The 27,303-nt window shown below is 53.0% G+C and overlaps 1 protein-coding gene across 1 annotated transcript; it reads right to left on the bottom strand.

Annotated features, from left to right (window-relative positions):
• Positions 1-1,759: 1,759 nt before the first annotated feature.
• DNMBP (dynamin binding protein) lies at positions 1,760-26,684 on the bottom strand (the record flags this gene model as incomplete). Its single annotated transcript, XM_080347958.1, has 16 exons — positions 1,760-1,945; positions 2,273-2,712; positions 2,801-2,999; positions 3,075-3,257; positions 3,715-4,047; positions 4,479-4,607; positions 4,794-4,898; positions 5,144-5,274; positions 6,240-6,439; positions 7,102-7,119; positions 7,544-7,691; positions 8,186-8,285; positions 8,887-9,074; positions 21,552-23,480; positions 24,050-24,172; positions 26,540-26,684. 16 exons carry the CDS (start codon positions 26,682-26,684, stop codon positions 1,760-1,762), a joined length of 4,557 nt encoding a protein of 1,518 aa, XP_080204084.1.
• Positions 26,685-27,303: the final 619 nt, after the last annotated feature.

Raw genomic sequence — 27,303 nt, 5'->3', positions numbered from 1 at the left:
GCAGACACACACAGATAGGGCGTCCAAATCTAGTGGCACAGCTATACCAAGGCATGAACACTCTGATGGCAGAGGTGGAGAAGCCAGGGCCTGCCTTCCCTATGGCTGCAGCTCCTGCTGACTGTAGTGTGACTAAATGAGGCTGCTCCTGGGGCAATCATAACCACTAGTGAGACAGATTTTGGGCTGTGGCTCCACACTACAAACCTGACTGTGGTGGAGAAAGGCTCAAGAGCTGCAGGCACATGCGTTTTCTAAACTGACATACAAAAATGTAACACACAAAACATGGCAGTTACTGGTGATAAACTCTGGATTGCTCTTGGGCATGGAAGCCAGGAGCTGCAGCTCTGACATCCGCTGCTGCCATTCCCATCTGCACGCCGCTGCTGCCCATTTGCTTGCAGTGGAGCAACCCCCTTCACCCTTGGCTGGTGGCAGGAGGTCACAAGGCACCCGCAGCCCCAGCTGAGTCATGTACCACACACTGGAGTGAGATTCTAGTGCAATCGCTTCATCTTAATGAAGAACTTCCCTGTGAGGGTTTCCTACTGCCCAAGCTGCAGCTGGCACAAACACCAAGGCAGAAGCATGCTGGACCCTACTGAAGGTAAATGTTCTTCCTAGCTCTGCATGGCCTGAGTGAAGCCTGTGGGATTTTTCTCCCAGCCCAGCAGCAGCCAGACGCTTCTCCCAACTCTCCCAACACTTACACAGGCACCTCCTGTACACAAAGGCAAATCTTTATTTACAGAGCAGCAGTACAGGGGATACAAACATCTCCCCAAGAGAAGGGAGCTTCCCTCCTTTAGGGCACGGTAGCAGCCAGTAAAAGACACACCACCCCCTCAAAGGGCACTACATCCTCCCAGGGAGGACCTTGCCCTCCCAGAACGTCAGCACCATCTCCAGTGCCCTGCAGGAAAGTGCAGGTGAAGCAATCCTGGTCAGAGCTGGACAGCTTGTGCTTTGTCTTCTGCCCTGCCCCAGCCCAGAGCAACAGGTGGGCATATCAGCTCAAATATGGGTCTTGGGCAACAGAGATAACTGCACTGACATGGGAAATAGCGTTCCAGGCCTCCAGCTCACCTGGAAGATAAGACCCTGATGGCTGCTGCTAGCAGCAGAGCTTGGAAAGGCCTGAGCCTCTGGGAGACCAGGCACAGGCATGAGGCACCCATGGCAGGAGCTTTTAGAGGCCAGACCCATCCCAGCCCTGGAGCTCAACCACTCCCAGCAAACCTCAGAGCTACTTCCTGAGGCAGCGTGTACATGTACCACCCTGAGGTCCCGCATAGACAGGTGAGACCAGGCTCCTGCTGCTGAGAAGGCACAGGGAGCACATTCACAGGGCTCAGATTGCTTTTAGTACTACTTGGCCAAAGACAGACTCCAGAAAATCAGTATTAACGTTCCACAATTTAAACTCACAGCAGCTCCTCAGCCTTGGTCAAGCCTTACCTGCCTGGGCCATGGCCCCAGGCTTTGCTGCCCTGCTCCTGGTTGGACATGGGAGGCTCGAAGTGCACAGGTGAACTCACCCCTGTCCCCTCACACAAGCTGCCTGCTCTGCCAGCCCACCCTTTTCCTCCCCAGAAGGGGAGGTAACAGCCAGCTGGTGTGGCCCAGGAATACTGCACAGCTGTGAGGGACACAGCCCCAGGGCAAGCAGCGGGGGCTGCAGGGCTGGCCAACTTCCCTGAGGCCCCTGGTAGTCCTGGCAGAACAAGGCATGGGGTGCAGGCTCCTGCGCACTGCCTCACGTGTACTCTGTCTTACGGATGTAACTGGAGGGCACGTAGCCCTGCTTCCCGTGTGCCTCGGCCAGCCACCACTCCCGATTGCCCGTGATGTCCTCAAACTGCAGGATCCTGAGCCTCTGGTTAGCCGACACGCTCAGCTCATTGGTGTTTCGGCCTTTGAAGGTGTAGAGAGCATAATAGACCTGCCAAACAGAGGGAGAGCATCAGCTGGATGGTTGTGCCACACAGCCTTGCTGTCGCATTGCATAGGATGTGTGGGCTTTTGCTCCTCTCTCCAAAGTGACAGCCCCAGTCTAATCCTGGCCTCTGCCAGAACTACCCCCACCTGCCCACTCTCACTGGCAGCTAAGTTCTCTACCTCTGCACCTCTGCCACTGAAAGGAAAGACCTCACTCTCCACCTCAGCCCTTCGGGACAAAGCAGCCTCTACCTCTCCTTGGTCAATACCAGGGAGAAGGATGATCCAGCCCTCAGCATCCCCAGCCCCCTCAGTGTGCCTGAGGACTCACCTGGTTGCCCTCTGACTCACTGCTCTCCAGCCCAGAGTCTCTGTCCTCCACTGAGAGCACAGGCCTGAGATGTGCTTTGGTGGGGTGCCCGCTGCGAGAGCCAGGGCTGCAGCCCAGCTCGGGGCGGCTGTAGCGGCGCTGAGATGTCACTGTACCAGCCTCCAGCGTCCTGTCACCAGAGCCAAGCTGGGGTAGGGAGGGGGAGTCTGTCTCCGAAGGGGACTGGTATGGGTCTGCTGGGGCAGCCGAGTCCTGCACAGGTTTCTGAGTGAAGGTGACGGCCACCCCACTGGGGCTGAAGCTCAGCGTGGTGTTGCTGTGGGGAGAGGAGCTGCTGTGCTCTGACTCGTTGGAAGAGTGGCTGGCCACAGAGACATCCGACTGGCTGCGGCGTGGGTTGTAGGGCTTCAGGAAGGAGCTGTACACAAAGCCCTTGGTCACTGCAGAGAGGAAGAAGAAGGGAGGTCAGACTGGGGACCAGAGGAGTGAAGTCTCAGCAGGCACCAATGGCAGGGAGCAGCCACCTACCCCCATTGTCTATGAGCCAGCGATTCTGGCTGCCCATGGGGTCCTTCTTCTTGATGACACCCACGATGTCTCCTTCCAGCAGTGAGACATCCAGGTCCTGGGCAGCATTGAAGTTGCGGTCTGCCTGGAAGAGACTGTCTGGGGGATAGCGGGCCAGGAGGGCAGCTCGGATGTCATCTGACTGCAGGAGGTAGCTGGGCTGCAGAGGAACAAGGCAGGTGTTATTGGCTGTCCCGGGCTCTGCAAGCCTTGATGCGGGGCAGAGGCAACTCACCAAGCCGACAAGGGGCTGCCGCCGGGCAGATTGCCGCTCCACACTCTTCCTTTCGAAAGTCTTCTTGGGAGCTGCCTGGGACTCTGGGAAGAAGGTGAAGGCCTGGAGCTGCTGGAGGACTCGGCTGTGCTCATCCTGGAAGATGGCAATGAGGTTCCCCTCCCTGCCGGACACCTTCAGCAACTGGAACCAGAGCAGGGTTAGGGGTTATGGTTAAGTGACAGCTGCTGGGAAAAGCAGCCAAAGGCTACAGCACAGACCATGCCAAGTCCCAGGCCAAGCAGGACTCTTGAGTCATGCCTGTGATTTGTATCAGGCTCAGATTTGCAGTCCTGTAGGGACCCAGCTCTGAGTGGTCCCCAAACTCATGACCCAAGATTCTCCCAGGCAAATGCTCTCCTGCCACTGCTCCAGGAGAAGACAGAGCCTTCACCATCTCTATGCACAACTGCATCACGATCCCGCAATCCCTGCCCTGAAAGCATCCCACAGGAGCCCTCCCCAAGGCATTCAGGGCTTGAAAGTGCAGCAGCAGCTTCCCCTGGAACGGGGCAGGTCGCAGAGGGGCTCAGGGATAAGCCCTGTACAGAGATCGGTGCTGCAGGGAGCCCAGAGCACTGGCTGTCCTCCAGGAACTCACCGACAACAGGGGCCTCAGCTCCTCCAAGGCCAGACGCACAAAGTCACAGTGCGCCTCGGCGTAGCCCCGCACGCAGCTGGCAAACAGCTCCTTGGCGAAGCGCAGGAACTTGGGCAGCTCATCCAGCAGCTGGGCATTGAGGGCTTCATAGTTGTTGCGGGCTGACTGTAGCTCCTCTAGCGTTCGCTTGTCCTTCAGCTTCTCCGCTCGTTCCGTGCAGTTGTGGAAGTCGAGGAGCTTGTCAAAGCGCTTCTGCACCAGCTTGTGGGGCCCCGCAAACATACTCAGCAGCTGGTTCAGGGGTGAGCTCACCAGCCGCTCCGTCCTCTCTTTCTGGTGGGCAGAGATGCAGAGAGCAGGTGAAACAAGGTGCTCTCTCCCACTGTGCAGTGAACACCAGCAGCTCACCCTCCAGCACACAGCCTCCCCGGGACAGCATAGGGTCTGTCTTCCTGATGGCACCCACCAGAGTTCCAGAGGTCCCTGCCAACAGGAATTACTCTATACTCTTACATAGAGGTGTCAGGGTGGGTAATGCTATGGGAACTACCTGAACCACTCACAAAGAGCTGTAGCATTCCAGGTAGGGTTGAAAAAATGTGTATCTAACAGGCACATTCAATACACATCATAAACCCACAGGCATCAAAGCTCTCAGGAGGGAAGAGCTGAATAGGAGTGCTCACACCTCTCTCAGGCTGCGTTACCCTGCAGGGAGGGCCCCAGAGGGGTCTCCCCAGCACTGAAAGCACAGCCCCACTCACAAAGTTGGAGAAGAGCTGGTCGCTGATGAGCCGATTCACTTTCTGGAACTGGTCCAAGTCTCCGTTGCCCTTCTCCGTGCACAGGTCCCACATGCTCACTGCTGCCAGCACCTTCATGCAAGCTGACTCCTGCACCAGGGACACACAATCAGCATAGCCATGCTTGCTGTCCAAAAGAGGCCTCCCAGGGCAGTGCAGACCCTCAGAGACCACCTTCCACACTGGCCAGAGGCACTGCAGGTACACACCATGCAGGCAGGAGGGGCAGTGCATGGCAAGCTCCATGATTTGGGCAGCACACACAGTCTGGCTCACCCGGACATGTTGCAGGTAGAGGGAAAGGTCCCGGATGAAGGACTTGATCAGCCGCTCCTGCATCCGAAAATTTTTCTCTGTCTCCTCAAAGGCTTCATCCTTCAGCTGTGAGAGAAAATGTCTCAAGGGAGGCAACACAGGACTCCAGAAACCCCCACAGTGTGAGATGTGAGGTCTCCTGCCCACAAGCCAGACAGCAGGGACAGGTGGTTTAGACCTTAAGCCTCGCTCTGCCTTGCTGACCTGGATCAGAGCTGCTCACTGGGAAAGGTGTGTGGGGACACAGCAGACACCACCACTTCCTCAAGCACTGCAAGATGTAAGTTCACCTGGCAGCTGATGCACATTACCTGGGGCGCAAAGCCTGTGAGATGCTTAAGGTGGCTGCTCACACGATTGGATTTCTTGATGATAGAGTGGATGTTGAGCTTGGAGATCTTCTCCATGAGACTATCCTCATCCCCTTTCCGGTACTTTAGCACTAATGAGATTGACATAGAAATCAGAACCTTGTCAGCACAATGCCCATTTCTTACAGTGCCTCATCAACAACTGCCTAGCATAAGCTGACAGAGATAAGAGTATAATAATCACTGGGCATACAGAAGGTATTTATATTACTTCTTTAGCAAGTGCAAGCAATCATTACAGGCAGCCTATGTCATCTCAGCTTCAGCAGGGCCATGTGGGAGGAGTAAAGTGTAAGACTCGCATGAGTCAGGGGCTTCAAAGGGAAAAGAGGGAGGGTAGCTGGCAGGTCAAAGTGAATAATTTTCTCCTGCTGCACTTGGATACTGTGCCCAGTTTTGGTGACCCCAGCTCAAGAGGGACGTGGGAGAACCAGAGCTCCCGGCACAGGACAGCAGAGAGGCTGTGAAATCTGCATCCTTGGGAGTCAGTGAGAATCGGCTGGAGGGAACAACGGCCGATCAGAGCGAATGGTGGGGACAATCCTGCTACAGGCAGGAGGTTGGACAGCAGAACGAAGAGGGCTCTTGCAGTCAGCACCTCTGCGATTCTGTCCTGTCCACAGAGATACTTTCAAACTAAGTCTCCAAATCTCAGTAAGACAGAGATTGCCCTAGCAGATTCATTCCCTACTTATGTTGTTTAAAACTGCATTTTTAAACCTTATATATATATTCTTTCATCTTATCATTATTTTTGTTTTTGCTTAATAGCCAAGTGATCAGCAACTGCGTACATTTCATATCTCTATATCACAAGAAACAGCTAGTCAGATGTATACTGTTTTATTCTGTGTACTGCATCTCAACCTCAGATTTTTAAAGGCAGCTCTTCTACTGCCCTGCTGTGAGGGCACAGTCTATTGGAGGCAGATTCCCCTCATGACTGTGTTGCCAGCTGATGTTCAGGAGCCAACAGACACCAACCTCAACACACCCACTCCTATCCCTTGCTCCCCAGCTCTGTCCAGCTACTCACCCAGGTCCTTCCGTCGCTTGTATTCATTGATGTTGACGTTGATTTCTTTGACTGCGAGGACAGCAGCTGTGAGCGGTGCCCTGTCAGGGTGAGCCTCAGGGGTGGCGCTCAGCAGCTCCATCAGCAGCAGTGGGTACCGCATCACCCGTTGCACTGGCTTGATGAGGAAGGAGCCCAGGTTAATGTAGTTTGTGCAGCCCCTGGGAAGGTGAGACAAAGGAGATGCACCAGGTTCGGTTCAGCTCAGCCACACAAATTCTGTCCCCTTAAATCAACTCCAACCAGACTCAGAACACCAACACCTCTAAATCTAACATATTTCCTAGGTCACGCCACCCTCATCTCCAAACTCACTGCACTCCTGAATCCCTGGTGATCTCAGATCAACCCCAGGTTTCCAGACCTCACGCACACCAGATGACCTTTCCCAGTCAGGATCTTTTCCATCACCAGACCCACCGTGAAGTCCCACACAAGCACAGCCTCACATTCACCAGAGCACCACTTGCTTCAGACTCTGTCTCACCACCTGACTGCCCAGATCTGACCCTCAGCACAGGACAGACTGACTGTGCTCAGGACCACAGCCTGCACAGGGCTTTCCTGGCCCCTTAGGGCTGACTGCTCCCCAAACCTGTTTCCTGCCCAAACCTCCCCTCACCTTCTCACCTGCCTGTGCAGCCCACCCACTGCCTCTGCTGCGACCACACCACAGACACCCCACTCCTCCCAGACGTGCTTCCATGTGGCATTATTAAGGTCCCCCAACAAGCACCCAGCTGGTGGCAGGAGGTTAGTTATAAGGGAGCAGCCAGGCCAGGACAGACAGACGAGCGGGGACTAACAGGAAGGATGCACTTACCACTCACTGTACAGGCTCCTGCCGGCCCACAGAGTGCCAAAAAGCAAAGAAAAGCAACGGGTTAATGGGGCGGCAGGCGTGCAGTCCCGCAGCCAGCACCATCGCCCCATCTCGCAGTGACGCTGCCAGTGCAGGGGGCAGACCTGTCCCCCTGGAGCAGCAGTTGGCACTGCCAGCTCCTGGGGCATTAACCTCCACGAGCTGGAGCCCTGGCAGTCGCTGGGCCAGGCAAAGCAGCTGCTTTCCTCACTGGCCATGGCAAGGCAGGGCTTGGGGAACAGAAGCCCTCAATCCAGGACATGCCACCTTCTCTGTACCTTGGTGACTCCTGCCCAGAGTTTAAGGGGGCCTACAGGATTCCCAGCACCTGTGCATAGGGACAGGTGTCCATGTCAACCCAGAACCTGGTCCTGACCCTCTCTCCACAGACAGAGGCTCCAACCTGAGGCTATCCAGCAGGTCCAGGAGCTGTTTTTGCATCTTCTCATCCTTCTCGTAGGTTTCCAGCAGTGCGATGGCCTCATCATGGTTCTGGCAATACACCTTGTAGACACTCTCCAGCTCTGCACGCTGTGACAGGAACACTGGCCCTGCACACAGCAGCAAAGCAAGGCTTCAGCGTCTCCTGGTCCCCAGCCACCTCCAACAAATCTGGCATGTCTCATGGTGAGACATCCAGTGTCACCCTTCCCCACACACAGCTTGAGAAGACAGTGTTACTAGAGCAACCAAGACTCTCCCTCGTCACCAACGAGTACAGAGAGCTCAGTCGATAAGCTCTTCCAGGGATAAGCAGTGGGGACACCAGTCACTGGAGTCACACAGGCTGCCCAGGGCCTGAGCAGCAAAAGTTGGCAGTGCAGGAGTGAGGAATGGGGATCCCTTCGAGACAACGGGCCATGGAGGGCCACCACGTTCCTCAGCATAGTGGCCCATGGGGAAACACAGATTTCCTGGGCTTTGCTGCTGGACTGATGAGGAAGTCCAGCCCCAGTGATCTTCTCCCACCATTTAAACTGTTCCACCCTGCCACCAGCAAATCCTGTCCCAGCCTGCTGAGAAAAGGTAACTGCAGAATTCATACCGATGGCATCTGAAGCCTCCAAGGTGGACAGCAGCTGCTTGGAGAAGCTAATTACCATGTGGATGTTCCCAAAAAGACCCTCAAAGTCTATATTCTGCATCTGGTGAATAGGAAGAGAGATGTCCTGGATGAGGGAACATGTCCCAGTCAGACCCAACAGCCCCCCCTTGCTCTGCTACAAACCATCAGCTCTTAGCTCCCTTGCAGCCACCCAGCACAACCTGCTCCCACCACAGTGACTTCCCTGCTCACTCCCTCATCCTCTCCACGCACTTAAACTCTCACTCCTTATGTGTCCTACTGGTGTCCTTCTCTTTTCCTGTCTCTGTTCACCTGATATTTTCCTGCTCCTCCCATCAAATCTGTCCCCATGCCAAGACCCCATATTTTCTTTCACCTGACAATGGATTTAATCTACAAACTAAATGAAAAGTAACATATTCTGCCTTAGGAAGATATTATGTGGTACTTGCTGCCAGGTCTCTTGCTCACAACAGTGAGAGCTGAGCGGGATCTCCAAACAGACTGGCTATTCCTATGAGTGCAGGGAGCAGTAAGAACCATCCTGCTTCCCTCAGCACAGCTGAATTTCCTCTGTGGGCTCCCGTGCTTTTGTTTGGCTGCCTCCATCAACAAAGTGGACTCAGTATCCTCACCCCACCCCACCAGAGCTGAATTGTAGCTTGGTCCCCCACTCCTACTTGTGCCTGCTGCAGGGGCACCATGATCCTCTCCACACACATCTCCAGGTCTCGGATGTAGTCTCGCTCTGTCTGGAGCAGTTCCTCAATAACTTTGGATCTCTTCTCCAGCATCCTTTGCTCTGGGCTCTCAGTGGCTGCTGTGGATGTCTCCAGGGATGGTGTCTGGGAGGACAGGAGAGTCATCTCTGCAAGACAGACAAGCAAGATCAGCATCCTCCAGCAAGCATGCAAAGACAGGAGACAAGTAGCACCTGAACCGTGCCACAAGCAACCTGTAAGGCTGCCAAACATGATGGTTACAGAGCAGGACTGCCCATGCAAGGACCCTTCCAGAGAGGCCACCTCCAGCACTCCCAGTCCCGGGGCAGCAGGGAGCCTCAGTCTGCTCCACAGCCGGCCCTCACAGCACAGCACTGCAACGCCCCGGCGTAGGGGCAGCAGGCACCAACACCACAAACCTGCTCCAGACTCGTCCCGCAACGCCGGCCGGTTCCAGACCCCTCTACCACCCCCGCTCTGCAGCTCCGCCGCCCCACAAACTGCAGGGGGGCTGCGGGAGCAGGGACAGGAGCCCCGCTCCGCTCCTCGCCCTCTGCCCGGCCAGACAATGGCGGCCGCCCCCTCCCTCCCCTCAGACCTGGAACAGGGTCTCCATTCTCCATCCCCGGGGCATTTCCATCTGAATGGCCGCAAGGGCCCCGGGCACCCACAATGGCGCTGCCGGCGGCAAAGCCTGGAGCTGGACCACACCGAGCAAAGCCGCGCAGGGCGGGGGAGCCAGGCCTGGGGACCGAGGGTCCGGCAAGGCGGAGACCCAGAGGGGCTCGGCGCACCCGTGAGCCACCACCCTGCCATGGCGGGCGGCCCCTGGGCGGGGAGACCCCCCGACCCCCGACACAGCCCGAGGACCTGCTTTGTGCCCGGGCCACGGGCCCCCGCAGCAGCCTGCGGCCCTACCCCGGCCGGATGCTGGGGCGCTCGGCACAGGCAGGGTGGCTGCCCTGCCCGCAGCGTCCGGGGGTGCGGGGTCCGGGGGTGCAGGCAGCAGCCCACCCTCCTCTGCCCTGTCCCAGGCCCCGGGCAGCCCGTTTCCCTCCTGGTTTTCTGTCCCACCTGCGACTCCGAGGCCGGCCCAGCCCCCTCCAGTTTTCATTGCGACATTTTATCCCCCCGCAGATTCCGAGGCCCCAGGCACTTTCTACCCCACCTGCCTGCTTTTAAATGCATGTGCCGTCTGGCCAGAAACTGCAACAATACCACCTCAGTTCCCCAAAATTCAGGGGATCTCTTCTCCAGCACCTCCCTGGGACACCTCTCTGAGGCACGCTCTGGCCCAGAAACACTGAGGTCTCCCCATTTTATGGCTGCTTTGCGGATGCTCACGGGACCCCAAGCCCCTTACAGCACCCCAGGCAGCCTCAGGTACCTGATTTAAGGCCAACTGCTGATGTGACAAATGCCCGTCCCCTCCAGCCATCTCCCACGGACCCCCAGCTGGGATTTTATTTAAGCTGTGGGCATGCCCCACCTCAGACGATTGTAAAAATATTTTTGCACGACAGGCACTTCCATATCTCCACTTCCCCACCTCTCTGGTTACAGCCGAACCTGGGGGACTCCCCGGGACACCAGCAGGGCTTGGGACTTATCCTGGCACCCCAGCACCCACCACACACAGTCCCAACCCAACCCAGGTGCTGGGCATGCCCTGCCGGCCTGCAGGCAGCCCCCAGCCCTGCCCAGCCATGGCAGTGTGGGGTGAGGAACTGTTGCCTCAGCCTAAGAATCCCACCTGCAGCTCTGCCAGGGTGGGGTTTTTGCAATGAAATAGCGCAGGGGATAAAAGAAACACGTCTGAGATCAGACACTGGCTCAGCCCATAGCTAGCTGAAACCTTGCCAGCACTTCCAGCCCTTCCTGATGCGGAGCAGCAGTGACAAACAGAAACAAGCAGCATTGGCATCAAACAGCAACTTCTTGCAGCTACCTGGGCTGAAGACGAACTGCTGTGGCTCTTGCAGAAGGAGCAACTTCAAAATCAGTCCCAGACACTCCTCAACTGCAGCAAATGGGAAACCAAGCTGAAACCCTGCTCAGAAGATGCCCTTGATGCGAGAGGGAAGATACCTGTCTTTCTAAGCAGGTGTCTCTGCTGCCCTGCCTTGAAATCGAGCCTGAGGAGAGACAAAAGGGCCAGCTCTGCGGAGGAGGATTTAGTGGCACAACCAGCACTACATTTAGTAAGCAATTATTGAGAAGAGCAGGTTCCACTGATTCCTGCTGACAGGTATCTTTAAAACTACGCCTATCAGAGCCGGCCTGCATAAAGGAAGAGGCTGGTTTCAGCAAAGTTGGTGGCTGTTTTGATTCCCCACCAGGTAAGTCCCTGATGATGAATTTTACCAATGCAAATGCAGCTGGAATCCAGAAGGAGGGCCTGGGAGCAGCTGCTGTGTATAACATTTGCCATTTGCATTTCCACAGCACCTGCAAAGCCTCAGTAGCAGACCAGGCCCTACAGTGCAAGGTCCTCTGCAAACACCCACCAGGGATATCCTGCCTGAGACACAGAGCTTGGAGCCTGAACAGGACACAAGACAGAAAGATGTACAGGAGGCACAAAAGCCCACCAAGATAATACAGTGAGCAAGTCTCTGCAGCTCAAAGAGTTAAGAAAGTAACCATAAATTAGTTATTTTAAAGAAGGACATATATTTTTTTTAATGAATGGTGCTTGTTTTGCAGGAGAGCCATCTCAAGTGGGAAGGCAATTAGAAGAATTTTCAATGCAAACAGGTTTGTGAAACTCAGAGGAGGTGGGCGGGTGAGCTGATACCGAGGCATGGGGTGGCCTGGGAACAACCGTGAAAATGAAGACCAGCCAGAACAACAGCCAGAAATGACCCATGCAGCAGCATTTGGGAAGACAAATGGGAAAGATTACATGTGCCTTGGTCAAAAAATAGGATTTTGCATTTATATCCAGGCAAAATGCCACCACAGTAACTTTGCACAGAACTTCTCCGCAGTTTACTGTACCACTGAACACCCCTGCTGTGCTCCCACCTTTAGCCACAGCTAATTTGCAGCCACACCGTGTGTCTGGCTCCAGCTCACCAAAACAGAGCTGGGGATGCCCAGTGCTGCCAGTCAACACAGCAGCTCCCCATGCTCCACTGAGCAAACCCCAGGCAAGTAAATCTAGTTCGGCCCTTTCAGAGAGCACCCTGAAGCAAGGCTTTGACTGACACTTGTGAGATTGCCAGCTCCATGCCATCCCTCCTCAGCAAGCCTCAAATCCCCACCTGTGGAAAGGAAATTAAAACCTTCCCTGCACGGGTTTTAAGCTCACAGGAGTCATCAGCCCAGCTTGCTCGAACTGGCATGAAGCTGGCCACCAGTTCTATCCACTTTTACCATATCAGTATTTGCATTATTTTGAAAATCCATACAAATTAATTCTCCTTTGGCCTTTTTTTTTCTTTCTGAACATTTCAAGATTAATTTAAAAACAAGGCTACGCTGCAGTCAAGTCTCTTAGGACGCTTGCTGTTTACCACTAGTCCAGCATCCTCCTTCAGCAATGGACTCAGTGTTGTCCTGCCTCTTTCCAAACACTCACAGGTAAAAAAAATCAAATACAGAATTTGTTTTCTAATGTTTGGCTCTTATATCTGGCCAATATGTATAATACTTAGGATTTGTCTCTAACACATTTAAAAACTCTCACTTTTTGTATTTCGTACAATGTCAATTTCCGTCAGTTTCTTTTTTTCCTTTTTGTCACAGATTCTTGTATGTCTAATAGCAGCTTTCTCTAAATAAGGCTTATTAAACATATAACTAAGCCTATCCATTTCACAGCTGCGGGTTTGGGTCATTCAGTAAATGCTTTTTAAACAGATCTCCATTTTACTTGCCAGGTTTTCTATTTAAATGTTACCTTCCAATCTGAGTCATTGTGCCCATCAACTGTGGAGGCACTGAGCTGCACACCACAGCTGGAACACACCACAGCTGGAACCTGGGACAGACTCCATTAGCCTGCAGGAATACAACTGGTATTTCTAATGAAGCCACCAAATTCCAATCCAGTGACAAATCTCTGTTCACCCATGACACAGATGCCAAATGGGCATTCAGAAATACATTTCCAAAAACAATGTTCTCAGTCACAATATTCAAAGACTCAAATTTTGTTCTTGCATAGGTTGCGTGAGCTTTGCAATCTGCCTCTCTAAATTAAAACCTCTAACAATGTTGTTCCCTCTCTTCCCTTTGGCGAATTTGTGACAAGTCCTTGGCTCTCTGGATCGGTTTGATGGTCTGTGACAGCCTCCTTGGCATGCCTGCTTTTGAGTTTTGCTAGTTGGCCTGCTGACACATGGGAGATTCAACGCCGAATCTGAACTTAGCCCCTGGCAGCGAAGTGTCAAGATGGAGCCTGTTCCTGCATCTGCCCTTCCCCTGGAGGCCATGATTTAATACTGCAATCACACGGCTCATCCTGATCACCTCAGAAATACCACTTTCACCACTGTCCTTTCAATTAATAAAAACTCTACTTCTTGCTACCCAACCTCCTAGTGGGCGCATGCACACAATTAAACATTTTCTCCCTGCCCTGCTCTGGAAGCAGAGCTGACCCACAAAGAAGAGATCCAACGGGATGTGTGCCCATCAAGCAAGGGTTGGTGGGGCTCACTCAAAGGGCTGCATTGCCCCCCAGCTCCTTCTCGTTGGGGCTCACCTGCCAGCATCCCTCGCAGCACAGCGCAGCCTCGCAGGGTGCCCAGGCTGCTAATGCAACCTGAAGAGGGACGTGCCGCCCATCAGCGCTGAGAACAATCCCTCGCACCAGCTCGGTCAGCAGGAATCTCCGACGGGAGCTGCACCCACTCGCAGGCGAGCCCAGACCCAGGCTCACAGCTCAGCAGAGTCAAGCAGTGACTCAGGACAAAACAAACCAGCTACAAATATTTGAAGTATGTGAACGCCAGGAGGGGAGGAGCCATTTCCTAGGAGGAGGAGAGTGGGGTAGGAACTACCGCAGGGAATAATTAATCTGAGCGAAAGGCTAAACTTGCTGCCAGGAGCAGGATCTGGCCGGGGTAAAAACTCTCACTCTGGACATTGGTAATAAGCCTGTAACAGAATGTACCCACTGCTCCAAAAGCCATAGACGAGATATATTCAGCAGCTCACTGCTCCTTAGGGGGAACATGGGGGTGCAGCAGAGAGGTGCCATGGCAAAAGAGGACTTCAGCCCACAGAAGTTAATTCAGCCTTTTTGCAGGGTCCTGAGACCAAGATGCAGGAGATAAATCCAGACAAACCATAAAAATGAGCTGAACGGGAACAGACTGGGGACACTTCTCCAGAGCCACTGGAACGTCGTGATGTCTTGAAGTTGTCTCATGCAGAGCCTACTCCGTGGGGACATCTCTCTGCCAGGCAAGATTAGAACCATCACCCCAACACAGCCCCATTGCATTCAGTGTGAGCAGGGGATGGTCCCAACCCGTGATGGAGAAAAGAAGTGAAGTAATGCAATGGTTTGCGAAGAGCTAACCTTCCAAAGCTGGGGCAAAGCATCTCCACAAGTTGTGAGCAAAAACACTAACAGAAAAAAGAATGAAAACTGGAAGTTCTTTAAAAGAATGTTTTAAATAAATAATCCAAAAAACACAATTATGTGAGCAAGAAAGAGAACAATATTGATGAAAACCTGTCTCAGCTCTGTGCTTCAATAAACACAGCAAGTATAAATAAATGAATGAATATAGAAAATCACATAACTGACCACCAGGAACTCTGAAGTACAGAAAAATGAGAAAAGAAAGCTATCAAGAAAGATCCATGGATGGTAGAATTAAGAATTCCATTTTCATTTTTTAAATGAGGAAATAAAATGCTGCTTTATAATACACTTTTATTTCTACCCAGGAAAAAAGAAACACTTTCAACAATGCAATCCCACAAGTAAGCAGAGATAGTAAAATTCTTGATAAGTTCATTGAAAAGGAAGAATTATACAATGATTATTCTGTTTCTTTCCATCTAAAAAGTACAAATAAGAGCTTTCTAACTGGCACCTCAAAATCCCATTGCCAGTGGAGAATATCCAGAAAAGAGGGCATTCCTAATCAGATTCTCTATAGACTGTATTTAGAGTTGAACCTACATAATACTTTTTAAAGTAAATATAAAATCACTGCTGTCATGTAGAGAACTGAACATCAATTCAAAACTGACATGAGGTATTCTGAATAAAGTGGAATTATTCAAACCAAGCAAGTATAATGCAGACAAATGCATTAATGTATTAATAGGGACAAGAAATGCAGAACACATGCCACATGTGTTCTGGGGAGTAATGTTTCTCCTTGGGTCAGCCAAAACTCAGCAGTAGTTCTCTGAGTGCTGCAGAGGCAGATTGGGCTCCTCAGACAAGGGCCCAGGGGAGCAGCAAAATACACCTCTGTGCAAGCAAGTGCTGACACCCACCCAGAATTCCTCACATAGCCCTGAAGTCCACTATTTGTGGTATGAACTGAAAAATGAGTGAGGATCAGGAAAAACAAACACTGAAAGGTCTTCCTGAGTCTTTGCAAGGAGTATTTTAAGACTCTATTCACTACAAAGAACTGAAGACTGAAAGATTGCTTAATTACAGTACCTGCCTGAGAAGAAAACAGCATCAACTAAAAAGCTCTATTTTAGTAGAAAAAGTAGAAAAAGGTTGGAGTTCAGAGCTGAAATGTAACGCATTAGCATGTAAAACATGTAAGAGTGATGGTGACTAAGCAGCACAGCTATGACGGGAGGCTTCTCCTTCTGTTCATGTGGCAGGTGGACACATCTGAGTCACATCCCAGAGCAGACGCTCTAACCAAGTAGCTGTCACTGGGCTGCACCACAGCGAAATCTGTAAGAAGTGTGATTCTGTAACCTTGTCTATGGAAAAGATCAGGTCATGCCATCTCTAATGAGGCTTTCAAATCCTAAATTCTGTTACTCTGTGGAGAGGAGGAAGAACCTGGGAGAGAAGCAGACAGCAGTAGAAGAGGCAGTTGGAATACACACAAAGGGAAAAACCATAGCAGGCTGTTTTCTGTCAACTGGACAGGAGGGTGTCTGCCACCAAGGGTGATGGGAGGGCTTTTGGGGAGGCTCCCAGGTGCTGGTGAGGTCTTACAACAAGGCAGCAGAGAGGTGCTGGTGCTGGCAAGATCTTACATTGAGCAGCCACGGCAGCAATGTGTATGTGCTAAGGAGGACTGTTGCTGCAGGACAGGAGGAACTGAACAGGGAACTGCAGCCAGAAACAGGCCACAGGACAGACAGACAGTGTTAGAAAATGCCTGGACCCTTCTCCCTCCCTTTCCTGCTGTGGAACACTGGCTCTGACAGTGAGGGCATCCCGACCCACACTTCCTGCAGCCACTCCTGTGCCCCTGAACCTGTCACAGCAGGGAAAAAAGTCCCACCTCCCTCCCAGCACCAGCGTGGGTGTGCGCAGCGTCTCATTTAACATCGGAGGAGTGAAGCAATCTGTCCCCTCAGCTCTTGCAAAAGCTTTCCAGGCCAGCACTGCTCCAGTCTCCCAAGGCTTGTGGGCCCTTTCCCTCCCTGCTCCGCTCCTGGCTCCTCCTGGCTTCCCCACTGCCCTTTGCACATCCTGGCACTGCAAAGCCTCTCCCTTCCCTCGCCCTGGGGACACAGTTGAGCAAAGTCCCACCCTACTAGGGCTGCCGAGAGCGCAGAAATGCAGCTGGTGGAGCCTGCTTAATCAAATACCTCCAGAGAACAGATTTCATGCTGCTTAAGCCGACAGGCAGCCACAGCCTCCAGCTCTGCCGCCTCTTTGGCCACTGCACTGCAGTGCTGCTTTCCTCTGAGTTTCAACCCCCCTCCATGGAGAGTTCACACACATGCCCAGGACAGACGCTTGCAGAATGGAAGGGTGAAGAAGAAAACAGGCTTTCAGGCACATGTCTGCCCAACACAGAGGCCAGTCCACCAAGAAGTGCTCCTTCACCCCGTCTGCCCAGACCCCAACACCTTGCTGCCACTTCCCCAACACACACAACTATCGTTGCAACGAGCCAAGCCCCCACAAAGCTGCATGCAGCTGGCCCTCTCCCAGACACGGTGTCAACAGAACAACTGTGCCCATGCCAAGGCAGCCTGAGCCCTCCAGCTTTGGGATCTCTCCAGCTCCAGGGTCTGTTGATGGGACTGGGGACCCAGGGATGGCTCAGGCACCCAGGACACAGCACCCAGCTGTTGCAGCATGGGCAAGGGGCAACTGCAGTACCATGGGGCTGGAGATGCAGGAGGTACCATTCCCATCTGCAACAGGCCCCCAACACGCAGGTGCCCCACATGTGTAATCATGCAAATACAAGTACTTGCCCTCCCTGTAGGTCCAAGTGCTACAACAACAACATCCCAATTTCCTGCTTTGTACTGCCTGTGAACAGCTGCCACACTCATCCTCCACAGCGTGAGGAATTGGTTCCTACATGCAGAATCTGTTCATGAGGGGTTATAAAACAGGCAGTGACAATAGCCCCAGCACCTCACTCCGTCTCCCCTGAGGAACCTCCTTGGGGCCCTGAGAGAGCAGACAAGTCAGGGCCACAGGTTTCAGGATGTACCCAAAACACTTGGGGCACAGATAGAGGAATGATCGAAAGGACAGCAGTGAGCTGTGGGTCTGTGCTGCCTGTGCTTCCCTCCCACCTTGGCCTCTGTGAAATGGGGCTAAGGCATACTTGGCGAAACTGCCCTGCACTTCCCCGCGTACCTCGCTTCTCCCTCCTGGTCTGCACAAATTCCGAGTGCCGCAGGGCGCTGGGAGCCGTGCGCCTGTAGAAGCTGTTTCGCTGCAGTATGGAGCCCACCCTGTTTGCTTCCTCGGCCTCCTGCTCCCGGATCTGGCTCCAGTCTGGATGACCTGTGCGTACCCTGGCGCGCTCTGCTCTGCTGCTGTTCCTGGCTGGCATCCCGGGCCCTGAGGCTGCTCCTTCCAGCCCCCCAGGGCCACTGTAGTCCATGTCCAGCATCTTAGACTGTGTGTAGCAGGTGCCTGACCCTGGGCTCATGCTACCATCTCCTGAGGACCACACCGCAAATGCAGGAGCTTCACAACCTCTGTCCAGACTGCTGTGATCCACAGCATGGCCTCTGGCCTGCCTGTGCCGCTCCAAGTCGTTTTGGTCTGTGACACCTACATACTGCCTTTCCTGCTCTCTATATGACCCAGAGCCTCTATCCTCTCTATAACTCTTTTCCCCTTCCCTATATACTTCATTGTTTCCATCCTCTCTATACTGCTTTTCCCCCTCCCTATACTCCCCAGAGCCTCTATCCTGCCTGGACCATCTTTCCCTTTCCTCATATTGTCTTTCACCCTCACTGCAGTCCCTAGGATCTCTGACATTCTTATACCACCTTTGCCCCTCCCTATACTCCCCAGGTACTCTGTCCTCTCTGTACCGCCTTCCTCCATCTCGATACTGCCCAGGTACACTGTCTTCTCTGTACCGCCCTTTTCTTATCTCAGAACTGCACTCTCTATATTGAATGCCCTCCCTTTCACACACCCTATAGTTTCTACCCTCTGTGTTCTGGCTTTTGCCTTCCCATGCACTGTCTGCTGTCCTGCAGTCCACATATTGGATACCTCCCTTCCAAAAACCTCCACAGTCTCCATTCATGTTCCACTGGTCCACAGAGATGCCCTCCCCTCTCCTGTAACCGTTCCAGCCGCTGTCTGCTCCTCGGCAGCTTGGATCCTGCTTGCTTGCCCTGGGTCTGTCATTGCAGCCAGCCTCACTGCGCAGCTTGGCCACGTCCTCTCTCCGCACAGCACAACAGTCCTCGTAGTCCCAGCCAAGGGGCCGTGGCTCCTGCCTCAGGTCCTCCACACCATGTTTTGTCCCGGGATAAGTGCACATAGTCCTTCTGGGGTGCAGTGCAGGTGCTGCCTCCCTTTGCTACCTGCTCCCCGAGCCGAAGCTCGGGCTGACGCTGCTTCTCTGCTTGTTCCAGTGTTCCCGTACCAAGTGAAATGCAGGCGTCTCTTCCTGAAACTGGCCAGCAAGGCTGCGAAGAGACACGGGCCCAATCGCTGCCAGCCCTGGCCTCCTCCACCTGCTGCCCCAAGTAATCAGTAACCAGTGCGGTGCAGGGAGCCCGGGCTGGGCAGGCTCTCACCACCCAAACCGGCTCCACAGCTTTGCCAAACCTCTCTGCAGGCGGCTCAGGGGCAGGGAAAAGGAGGGCACTGGGGCGTGCGGAGGCCCTGCCCCGAGACCAAAGTCCTCAGGGAAGGGAAATAGACGGTGTGTGAGACAGCGGGAAGCCACAAAACATAGATGAGATACCAGAGCTCCTTCCACCGCCTGCACAGTGCCGGTGGGGGCTAAATGATGCGGTTTAGCAAAGACTAGACTCTGTTCCACACCTCACTGGGGGAAATTGAGGCCTTCAGGCAGCCCCTGGCTCAAATCTGATGCTGAGACCATCCTTTTCCCAGCCCTCCTCAGGTCCTGGGAAAAGCAGGAGAGAAGCAGCTTCCTATGTGACAGAGCAGGGGCTCCTATAAGAAACCAAGAGATGACCACAATATGCCCTAAACAGAAAGTGGGGAAAACCACGGATGTCATCCATGTCTCAGGTTCTTGCGACACTTGTTAGGTATGCACAGCTAATGCTCCCAGCTGGTAGAAGACAAAAATAAAACGAATGGACCTACTCCAACCTCAGGAGGGCAAGTGCTAATCCTGCCCAAGCCTGGTGATCAGTGAAACCCCGAGGGTACACACAAGACACACCACAGAAGCAACCTGCAGGTTTTAAACATGTATCTTAGAAAACCACGCACTTTCTGCTCTTCATTTGGCTCCCAAAAGGATACACCAATGGGCTGGTGCCCCCAAGACTACACCAGCCCTACTTTATTTGCTGGTTAATGCCTAGGGAAAGCTCTTCTCCCTCCAGCATGCCTCCATGTTCCCCTAGTGGCAGCAAGACAGAGGCCGTGCTGTAGGCATGGGGCAAACATGTTTTGCCGAGCTGATGCAACACTGTATTTCTGATCTGGCCTGCTGCAGCAAAGCTGGGCTAGCAAGCCTAAGACATGCTCTCTGGCCACCCTCAGTGATGTGACAGAGCTTGGGTAGGGCACATCTTTATCAACAGGCCAAAGAGGCTACTTATAAATCCTCAGGTCTCTTGAAGTGGTGAAAAATCCCCCAGGAATGCCAAGGGGATAACTTGATGGGTAGGACATCTCAGGATAGTGTGTTAGTTCCTGCATAAAATTTTCAGTTCCAGTAACCAACAGGGCATGGGTTCCACAGGATACAACCTTTGTCAGAAAGGACTGGGACTGTAGGATACATTCCCCATCAAGATCCATCCCATTTTCCTCTTTCTACCTTCACGTTATTTTATCTAGCCTCAAATCCCCTAAGCCTCCTTCCAAGCATCCCTCTCTCACGCCACTGACATGGGGGCTGTTTATCACCCTGTTTCCCTGGTGCACCCGTATTCCTTCGTTCCCATGGGCTCTGCATCAGACACGATCCTGCAGCAAAGTGCCTGGGCTCCACAGTGCTGATAAAGCAGTGGGAGGATGGAGGCAATGAAGTCAGAGTGAGTAATCCCCAGGCAGGAGCTGGCATTTCACTCCACATCCCGCATGCAGCGCCCACATTTCATGCACATTGTAGGTTTTAGTAACAGAACTGCAGTGTCAGAGCTCCCAGAGAGCCTGGGGAAGGGACTGTGGGAGATGTACGTGGTCCTGTCTTTCTACTTTGTCTACTGTAATATCAAGTATAACACAATTAATAGTACTGATCTTTATATGGCCTCTTTGGATTTTGGAACACAAATCTGCTGATATAAACAGGCCAAATTTCTCCTCCCTGAGTAATTTTTCTGGGCTACAACGACAAAAGTCATCTTTTTGGCTACAGACATGCTGCAACTTAGAGCCCTTTGTTGCTGTTACTGCCAGCTCAGCATAATTTTCCTGTCCTGGACTCCATGGACAACAGGAGCACAGGAGCAGGCTTTACTTTTTGCCCACTAACCCATGCCACTCCCAGGCCAAGTTCAGCGCCCTTCTGTGCATGCCCTCTGGTTTGAGTGACAAGTCCCCAAAGGTCTGTATCACCACCACAGCAGAAACCGCAGGAAGCCCAGCGCCCTGACAGCAGTCACACCACAGACATCAACTCAAATCTCAACTGAAGGACCACCAGCAAAGTCACTCTGAAGCTGTTGCTTACTCCCCTACAACTAAGAGGGGATAAGGCGAGGAGGTTGAACCCGCAGCAGCTGTGTTTTTGCTTGAGAGCAAGGACACACTGGGAATGCACTAAATGAGGGCTCTGAATGGTGAGGTTAGAAGAGGAGATGGGACAGTTGAAAGGAAGAGAGGCCGGGGCTGAGGGATGTCCAGAGAATGACACGGCAGTTCTCCAAGGTAAAATCATGATGATTTGTACAGCAACAATGCTTACAAAATTACCAAAATAAGGAATTAAAAAAGGAAATAAAAGACTGGCTCCAACAATGCCCGCAGGCAGCAGGGGCCAGCCATCCCCCTGGTGCACCCCCATCCCACGCCACTGCAGACTCACCTCTCAGTTCCTGCAGCTCCACGCTGAGGCTCTCAATGTTGGAGTCACAGAAATCAAGGTTCTCCAGGGCCTCTGCTCTCACCAGCTCATCCTGCTGCTCCTCCAGCATCAGGCTTAGCTCAGTGCGGGTCCTGCCGTAAGCCTCCAGGTCTTGTTCCACCTCTCCGATCCTCGTCAGCAGAATGGAGCGGGGAGAAGCTGATCCTGCTCGTGTCAAGTCCTCATGTCCCTCCTCCACCCGCTGCTCCTGGGTGCTGGGCTGAAGCTGTGGAGGGGGCACGCTCCTCCGCTGGCTGCTTGATGGAGGCCGGGGTGCAGGCCGGGAAGGCTTCACCGAGAAGGACAGGGACCTGCTTTTGGGCACTCGGCCACCCAGCGTGTGCACGGGGGTTGTCACAAGGCTGCTGGGCCGAGGAGGAGGTGGCCTCAGGGCCTTCCTCCTCTCTGGCTGCCTAGCATGGGGGGCATGCTCAGGAGATCCACGGACAATGTCCTTTTCAGAGCTGTAGTCCAAGATCGAGAAGTGTCGGGAGACCTTGTCCTGCTCAGCGCTGGTGCATGACAGGCTCTTCTCAAACTGCACCAGCTGCTCTGTTAGTTTGGAGTCGAGGTCCGTGCAGCTGTCCCCCTGGGCTGTGAGCGGGCAGCATTCCCCCCAGGTCCCAGCCCCTGTGTCCAGGCCCACCTGGGCACCTCCCAAACTGGATGAACAAGGTTTGGACTTCTCCTGTTGACCATCGACCCAACCATCCAGGTCTTGGGGACTACTCTGGCTCTCCTGGGACTCGGAGGCTGCCCAGGTGTTAGGAGAAGAAATTGCCTGGCTCCTGCATACACCTGGCGGGGAGCAGGGGGCCTGCAGAGGCACAGTGGGACTGTCTCCATCATGCTCAGGTAGTGCCTGAGTTTCTGAGTTCCCTGGGGAGGCTGAAATGGTCCCTCCAGGTTCCAGCTCACATGCTTGGCCAGGCCTGTTGCCCCATTGGGGAGGCAGCTGAGCATAGGGGAGAAGGCCATTGACTGTCTTCACGCAGTCAGAGGGAACGGAGTCCTCTGTACCTTTGGGATGTGATGCTTGGTGTCCTCTGCTGGGAAAGGACTGATGCTGTCTCAAGTCAGAGCCAAGAGGACCCTCTGACCTCCCCACCATGTGACACAAAATGGTGTCAGGCTCAGGCTGTGCAGCTGAGCCATCTTCCTTTTCCCTGACATCTTTCCCTGGCAAAGGGCAGGCTTCGGAGCAGGTGCTTTCTGGTTCTTGATGGATGCTTCCACCCTGGGGATCTCCGACACCCACCTTTTCCCTGCAAGGCTCAGAGGCTTCCAGCCTCACAAATCTGTGTGGAAAGATGCCTCGTCTCCCCCTTAACTGCCCCTCCAGCCAGCCATCCTCCAGAATGCCTATGATCCGAATCCTGTCACCCACATCAAAATCCAGTTCCTCAGACTCCAGGGCCTGGAACTGATAGAGGGCAACACCATAGGTGCTACCTGGATCCTCCTCCTCCTTGGGGGGCATCTCCACTGTCCCATTGGTGTCACAAGTCACTGGGGGCTCTGGATCCTCTGATATTCCTGATGCTCGCAGAGGAGTAAGCAGTTCCACGAAACCCTCTGGGAAGATGCCCCTGTGGCCTCTGAGTTCCCCCTCAAACCAGCCAGGCTCTGGGATGCCAACAATGTTGATCACATCCCCTTCCCTGAAGTCCAGTTCCTCCTCCAGCTGAGCAGACAGGTCCATCAGGGCACGGGCTTGGCCCAATGAGTAGGCAGGCACCTCCAGGAGAGCACTCTGGGACAGCTGATGGCTCCGAACTGAAAGGCACAGCTCCCGCACACATGATGAGGGGAAAAAGCCCTTGGAACCCCAGCTGCTTCGTCCCTGGAGCCAGCTGGAAGCCAGGGACCCCCCCAGGATCACCAGGTCTCCTGCGGGGAATAAGATACCAGTTCAAAACTGCCCTCATGATTGCTCCTCTCCTCTTATTCCTGCCTCCCCATGCCCTCGTGGCTGTGGGTAAGGTCTGGCACTCTGCACAGAGCGCAGTGCATGTTAGGGATGCACAACAGCACAGAATGGAGGTCAAGCATGAAGCATCATCCATCTCTTGCACACACGTATCTAAGATACACAGTTTTGGCTCCATGACTTTCTAGCTAAGCCATGAAGATGCACCAAAGCTTTGATTTCTCCCCAAATGCAAGTCTAAGATTTGGGCATTGGAGGGCAGTTAAAAGGCACCGGTAAGTCTAATATGATCACACAAATCCCAACATTTGGAGTTTCGAGAGTAATGATGGATTATGAGAAACCAGCATTTTGAGGTGGCAGGAGCACAAAGGTCTGTGGTGGATTTGACATGACCCATGTCATGAAGTATTAGGAAATTCTCTGTCTCTACTGCCACCTGAGGCAGGATGCTGTGGCTAGGTTCATGCTTCTGGAAAGACAGGTGAGGGGTCTGAAATGCAAAGCACAGGAAGGGAATGGAGATTACCTCTCTGCAATGACAAGCTCCCTGGCTCTTGAGATGTGAAGTCACTGGTACAAACAAACAGTTTTTCTCCCTGCTTCAAATGGGGAATATCCACGGGTTCCACAAAGCTGCTAGGGAACTGCCCTAAAATGAGAAGCAGTTGTCAGCAATGAGTCTTTCCTGTACCCCACCACTACCACCCACACCCTCCTTCCAGATTTTGGGATCTGTTCACCTCTTGCTAAAGGAAAATAGCGAGCTACCCAGGGTGCTTCAATAGCATGATGGAAGAGAAACAATTTTGGGAGTCAGGAAGTCCTGAGGTTTTAAATGCTTAAGAGCTAACAGAGAAGCTTTGTGCCCTCGGCTCAGTCCAAGCAACCAACAGGCTGTGTTCATTGCTGGGACTGTGCCATGGGCAAGGAGTTCCTGGGAACAGACATACTAGGTTTTCTCTGCTTTCACTGCTTGCTTCCCACTTTGGAGCTATGATGGGGACTGAGAGATCCAGTAGTGCTGGACCACAAGACCAGTGTCCTGTGAGCGGGCACATCCTTAGGTGCTCCTCACTCTAAGGCTTGGCTCCAACACAACTTCAGTGCAGAAGTCAGGCCACCAGACTTGGGACAGCCACACCTGTGAGCCACAGGCTTCGTCACAGCTTCAGCACTGCTGAGGCTCCAGGGACCCTCCCCACTTTATCACCTGCTGTTTCACCATGGCACCCATGGCTGGATGCTCAGCTATTCCGAACAGGCCACAGCCAGATGGGCAGTGCACATATTTTGGCCATCACAAGATACCACTCAACTACTAACTTCAGTCCTGGAGCACAGGATGTGTCAGACCCCACTGCAAAAGCTGCTAAAAATGTCATTCCTGTCTTTTATAATTTGTGACAAGGAGATACAATGGAGTATGGGCTAGTAGCACTTGTAGCATTCACTCTTGATGACCCACTATGGCATCCACGTTCTCCAATAAAACCTGGAGACAAAATATCCTAGACACCCAGAACTTTGCACTATGTTTAGGCAGTTTGGCATCTGCTGTCATGAACATGAGGTGCAACTAGCAGCCCACAGGCTGCTAGCCTCAGTGGCTTCTTTCACAGTCTTAAACAACTCTACCTCTTTCTCCATGTCTTAGTTTCCTGCTCTGGACACAGCAACAACCTAATGCTGGTGGAAAGGAAATAATGGAGCCACATTAATTAGTCTCCACAGAGTACTGAGTATTATTAGTGGTAGGCTGCAGCACCTCCACAACTTCTATTCAAAAGCACTTTTTCAATCCCCTACAACTTGAGCTTAGAAAACTAGGCAGACATCTACAACAGCTGTTCCAAGGGAAAGCAGGAATGCAAGTGTGTTTTGAGTTAAAGGTCATTAAAAACTATTCAGTTTGACTTCAGCATGTTTCTTTATCTTTGAGCTACGACACACATCTGTTTATCATTCCTTAATAGCTTCATATTCTTGAGAACAAGTGCATCAGTTATGCTGGGACACAAAACTGTGGTGAAGTAGCTACCGGTGATTTCTGCAGAAGTAATTTGTGCCCAGTGACTTCAGCAACCAGAGGCTCATTCAGTGCCATTTATCAGCTACACAGAGCACAGGAGAGAAGTCCTCCTCTCCACCTTTGCTCCTGCCCATCTTTGTTTTAGCCAGGAGACAGCTCGTGGCTCTCAGCAGAGCCCAGACTGCTGCAACCATAGCAGCCCCATCTCTACAGCCAGCGAGGAAACTCCAGTCCCACACTCATGCTGGAGACAGAGTCAGTCAGGCTTATGCTTTGAAGTGGCCTGGTTTTCATCTCCCTGAGAGCTCACACATCCTCTAAACATCAGTGTTAAGACAACAAAGAGCTGCTTAAAAACGGGCCATGGGACTCAAAGTGTTTCACTAAAAGCATTTTGCTGCTTCTGAAGTTTCTCACATTCCTCCAAAAGTCTGAGAGACTTGCACACTCCTTCAGGCACCCAGATATTGGTGGCAGCTTGTGCAGGAAAATGCTTTAGAGTTGAGAGGAGGAAGCGGGGCTGAGTCAGAGGGCTCAGCAGGACACATGGAATCTGTCGCTGTGTCTCCCACTGACTTGACCTGACGAGGTCACTTGGATATAGATGCATTTCCACTCTCAAAGCATTTGTTTCCTCTTTTCCTTTACACTGCCACAGCGGGTCAGCACATAAACTAGCCAGGAAATGGGCTGTCCCACCACAGAGGACGAAGCACCTCGTACGGTGAAGCTCTTGTCTCCTCAAGAACTGACACTCCACTAATCTCTCTCAAAAAACAACAGACGAGGTATCTGAAGAATTGACTCAAAGCTGGCAGGAGACCAGTGGTGAGGAACCCGCACCCTCAGTCCCAAGCAAAATCCAGTGAATGATTTAGTAAAATAAATCCGGTCCTGCACAGTATTGGCCAAGGGAAGATGTGCTCATGGGGTGGAAATTTAGCTGGCATGTCTACAGACCCAGCTTCAGGCATTTCCAGGTCTTACCTGTGACACCTTCCTTTTTGCCAAGGAGCCAGAACTCATCCACCACGGCCAGCACCTCAATGACATCTCCCACGAAGAGGGGCAGCTCTTCAGAGACACTGGGACAGAAATCAAAGACTGCTCGTACCACAGAGCCAGCCTCCATTGTGCAGGGCCTGAAGGTGGATCAGTACCTAAGGCCGAGACACAGAGAGAATTTTGTTAGCAGCCAGAAACACCTGAAATTATCACATATACGCTCAGAAAGCAAAACCCTTCCTGAGCATGAGAGGCAGGAATAGTGTGAGGGAGTCCTGTCTCGAGCTCCCTGAAACCCCTCACCACGTGAAGCCACAGATGCCAGGGTCTCCAGCAATGAAGCCCCCACGGTCCAGCCTGCCTTGTTCAGCCTCTCCGGCTGTCTCTGTGGGGACACATGTTTGCGCTGCCACAGGAGGAGAGACGGTGAGAAAATTGGAAGTTAATTCCCGTCAGGAAGGAAGCAAGAGGAGGGGAGGAAGCTTAACGCTTCCCTGACACGCAGGGCAGGGCCCTGAGCCCGCCAGCACCGGGCAGGCAGACAGCAACACTCACACGGTCCCACCGCACACACTGCGGCACGACGGGCACCACTCAGAGCCACAGGAACCATCTGCTGGCACAGCATTGCACTCTGCCCAGCGAGAGAAGAGGCACTAAGTCTTCTTGGGCAAGCTCAGCCTACCTCACCGGTGAACTCTTCCCACCTCTGCCTGGGCTGACCCAGTCTGGGCACCCTCAGACCC

This window comes from Nesoenas mayeri, assembly GCF_963082525.1.
Source record: "Nesoenas mayeri genome assembly, chromosome: 7".
Classification (NCBI taxonomy): Eukaryota; Metazoa; Chordata; class Aves; order Columbiformes; family Columbidae; genus Nesoenas; species Nesoenas mayeri.
Note: the sequence above shows the minus strand (reverse complement) of the source record. Positions and strands in the feature narration are given on the sequence as shown.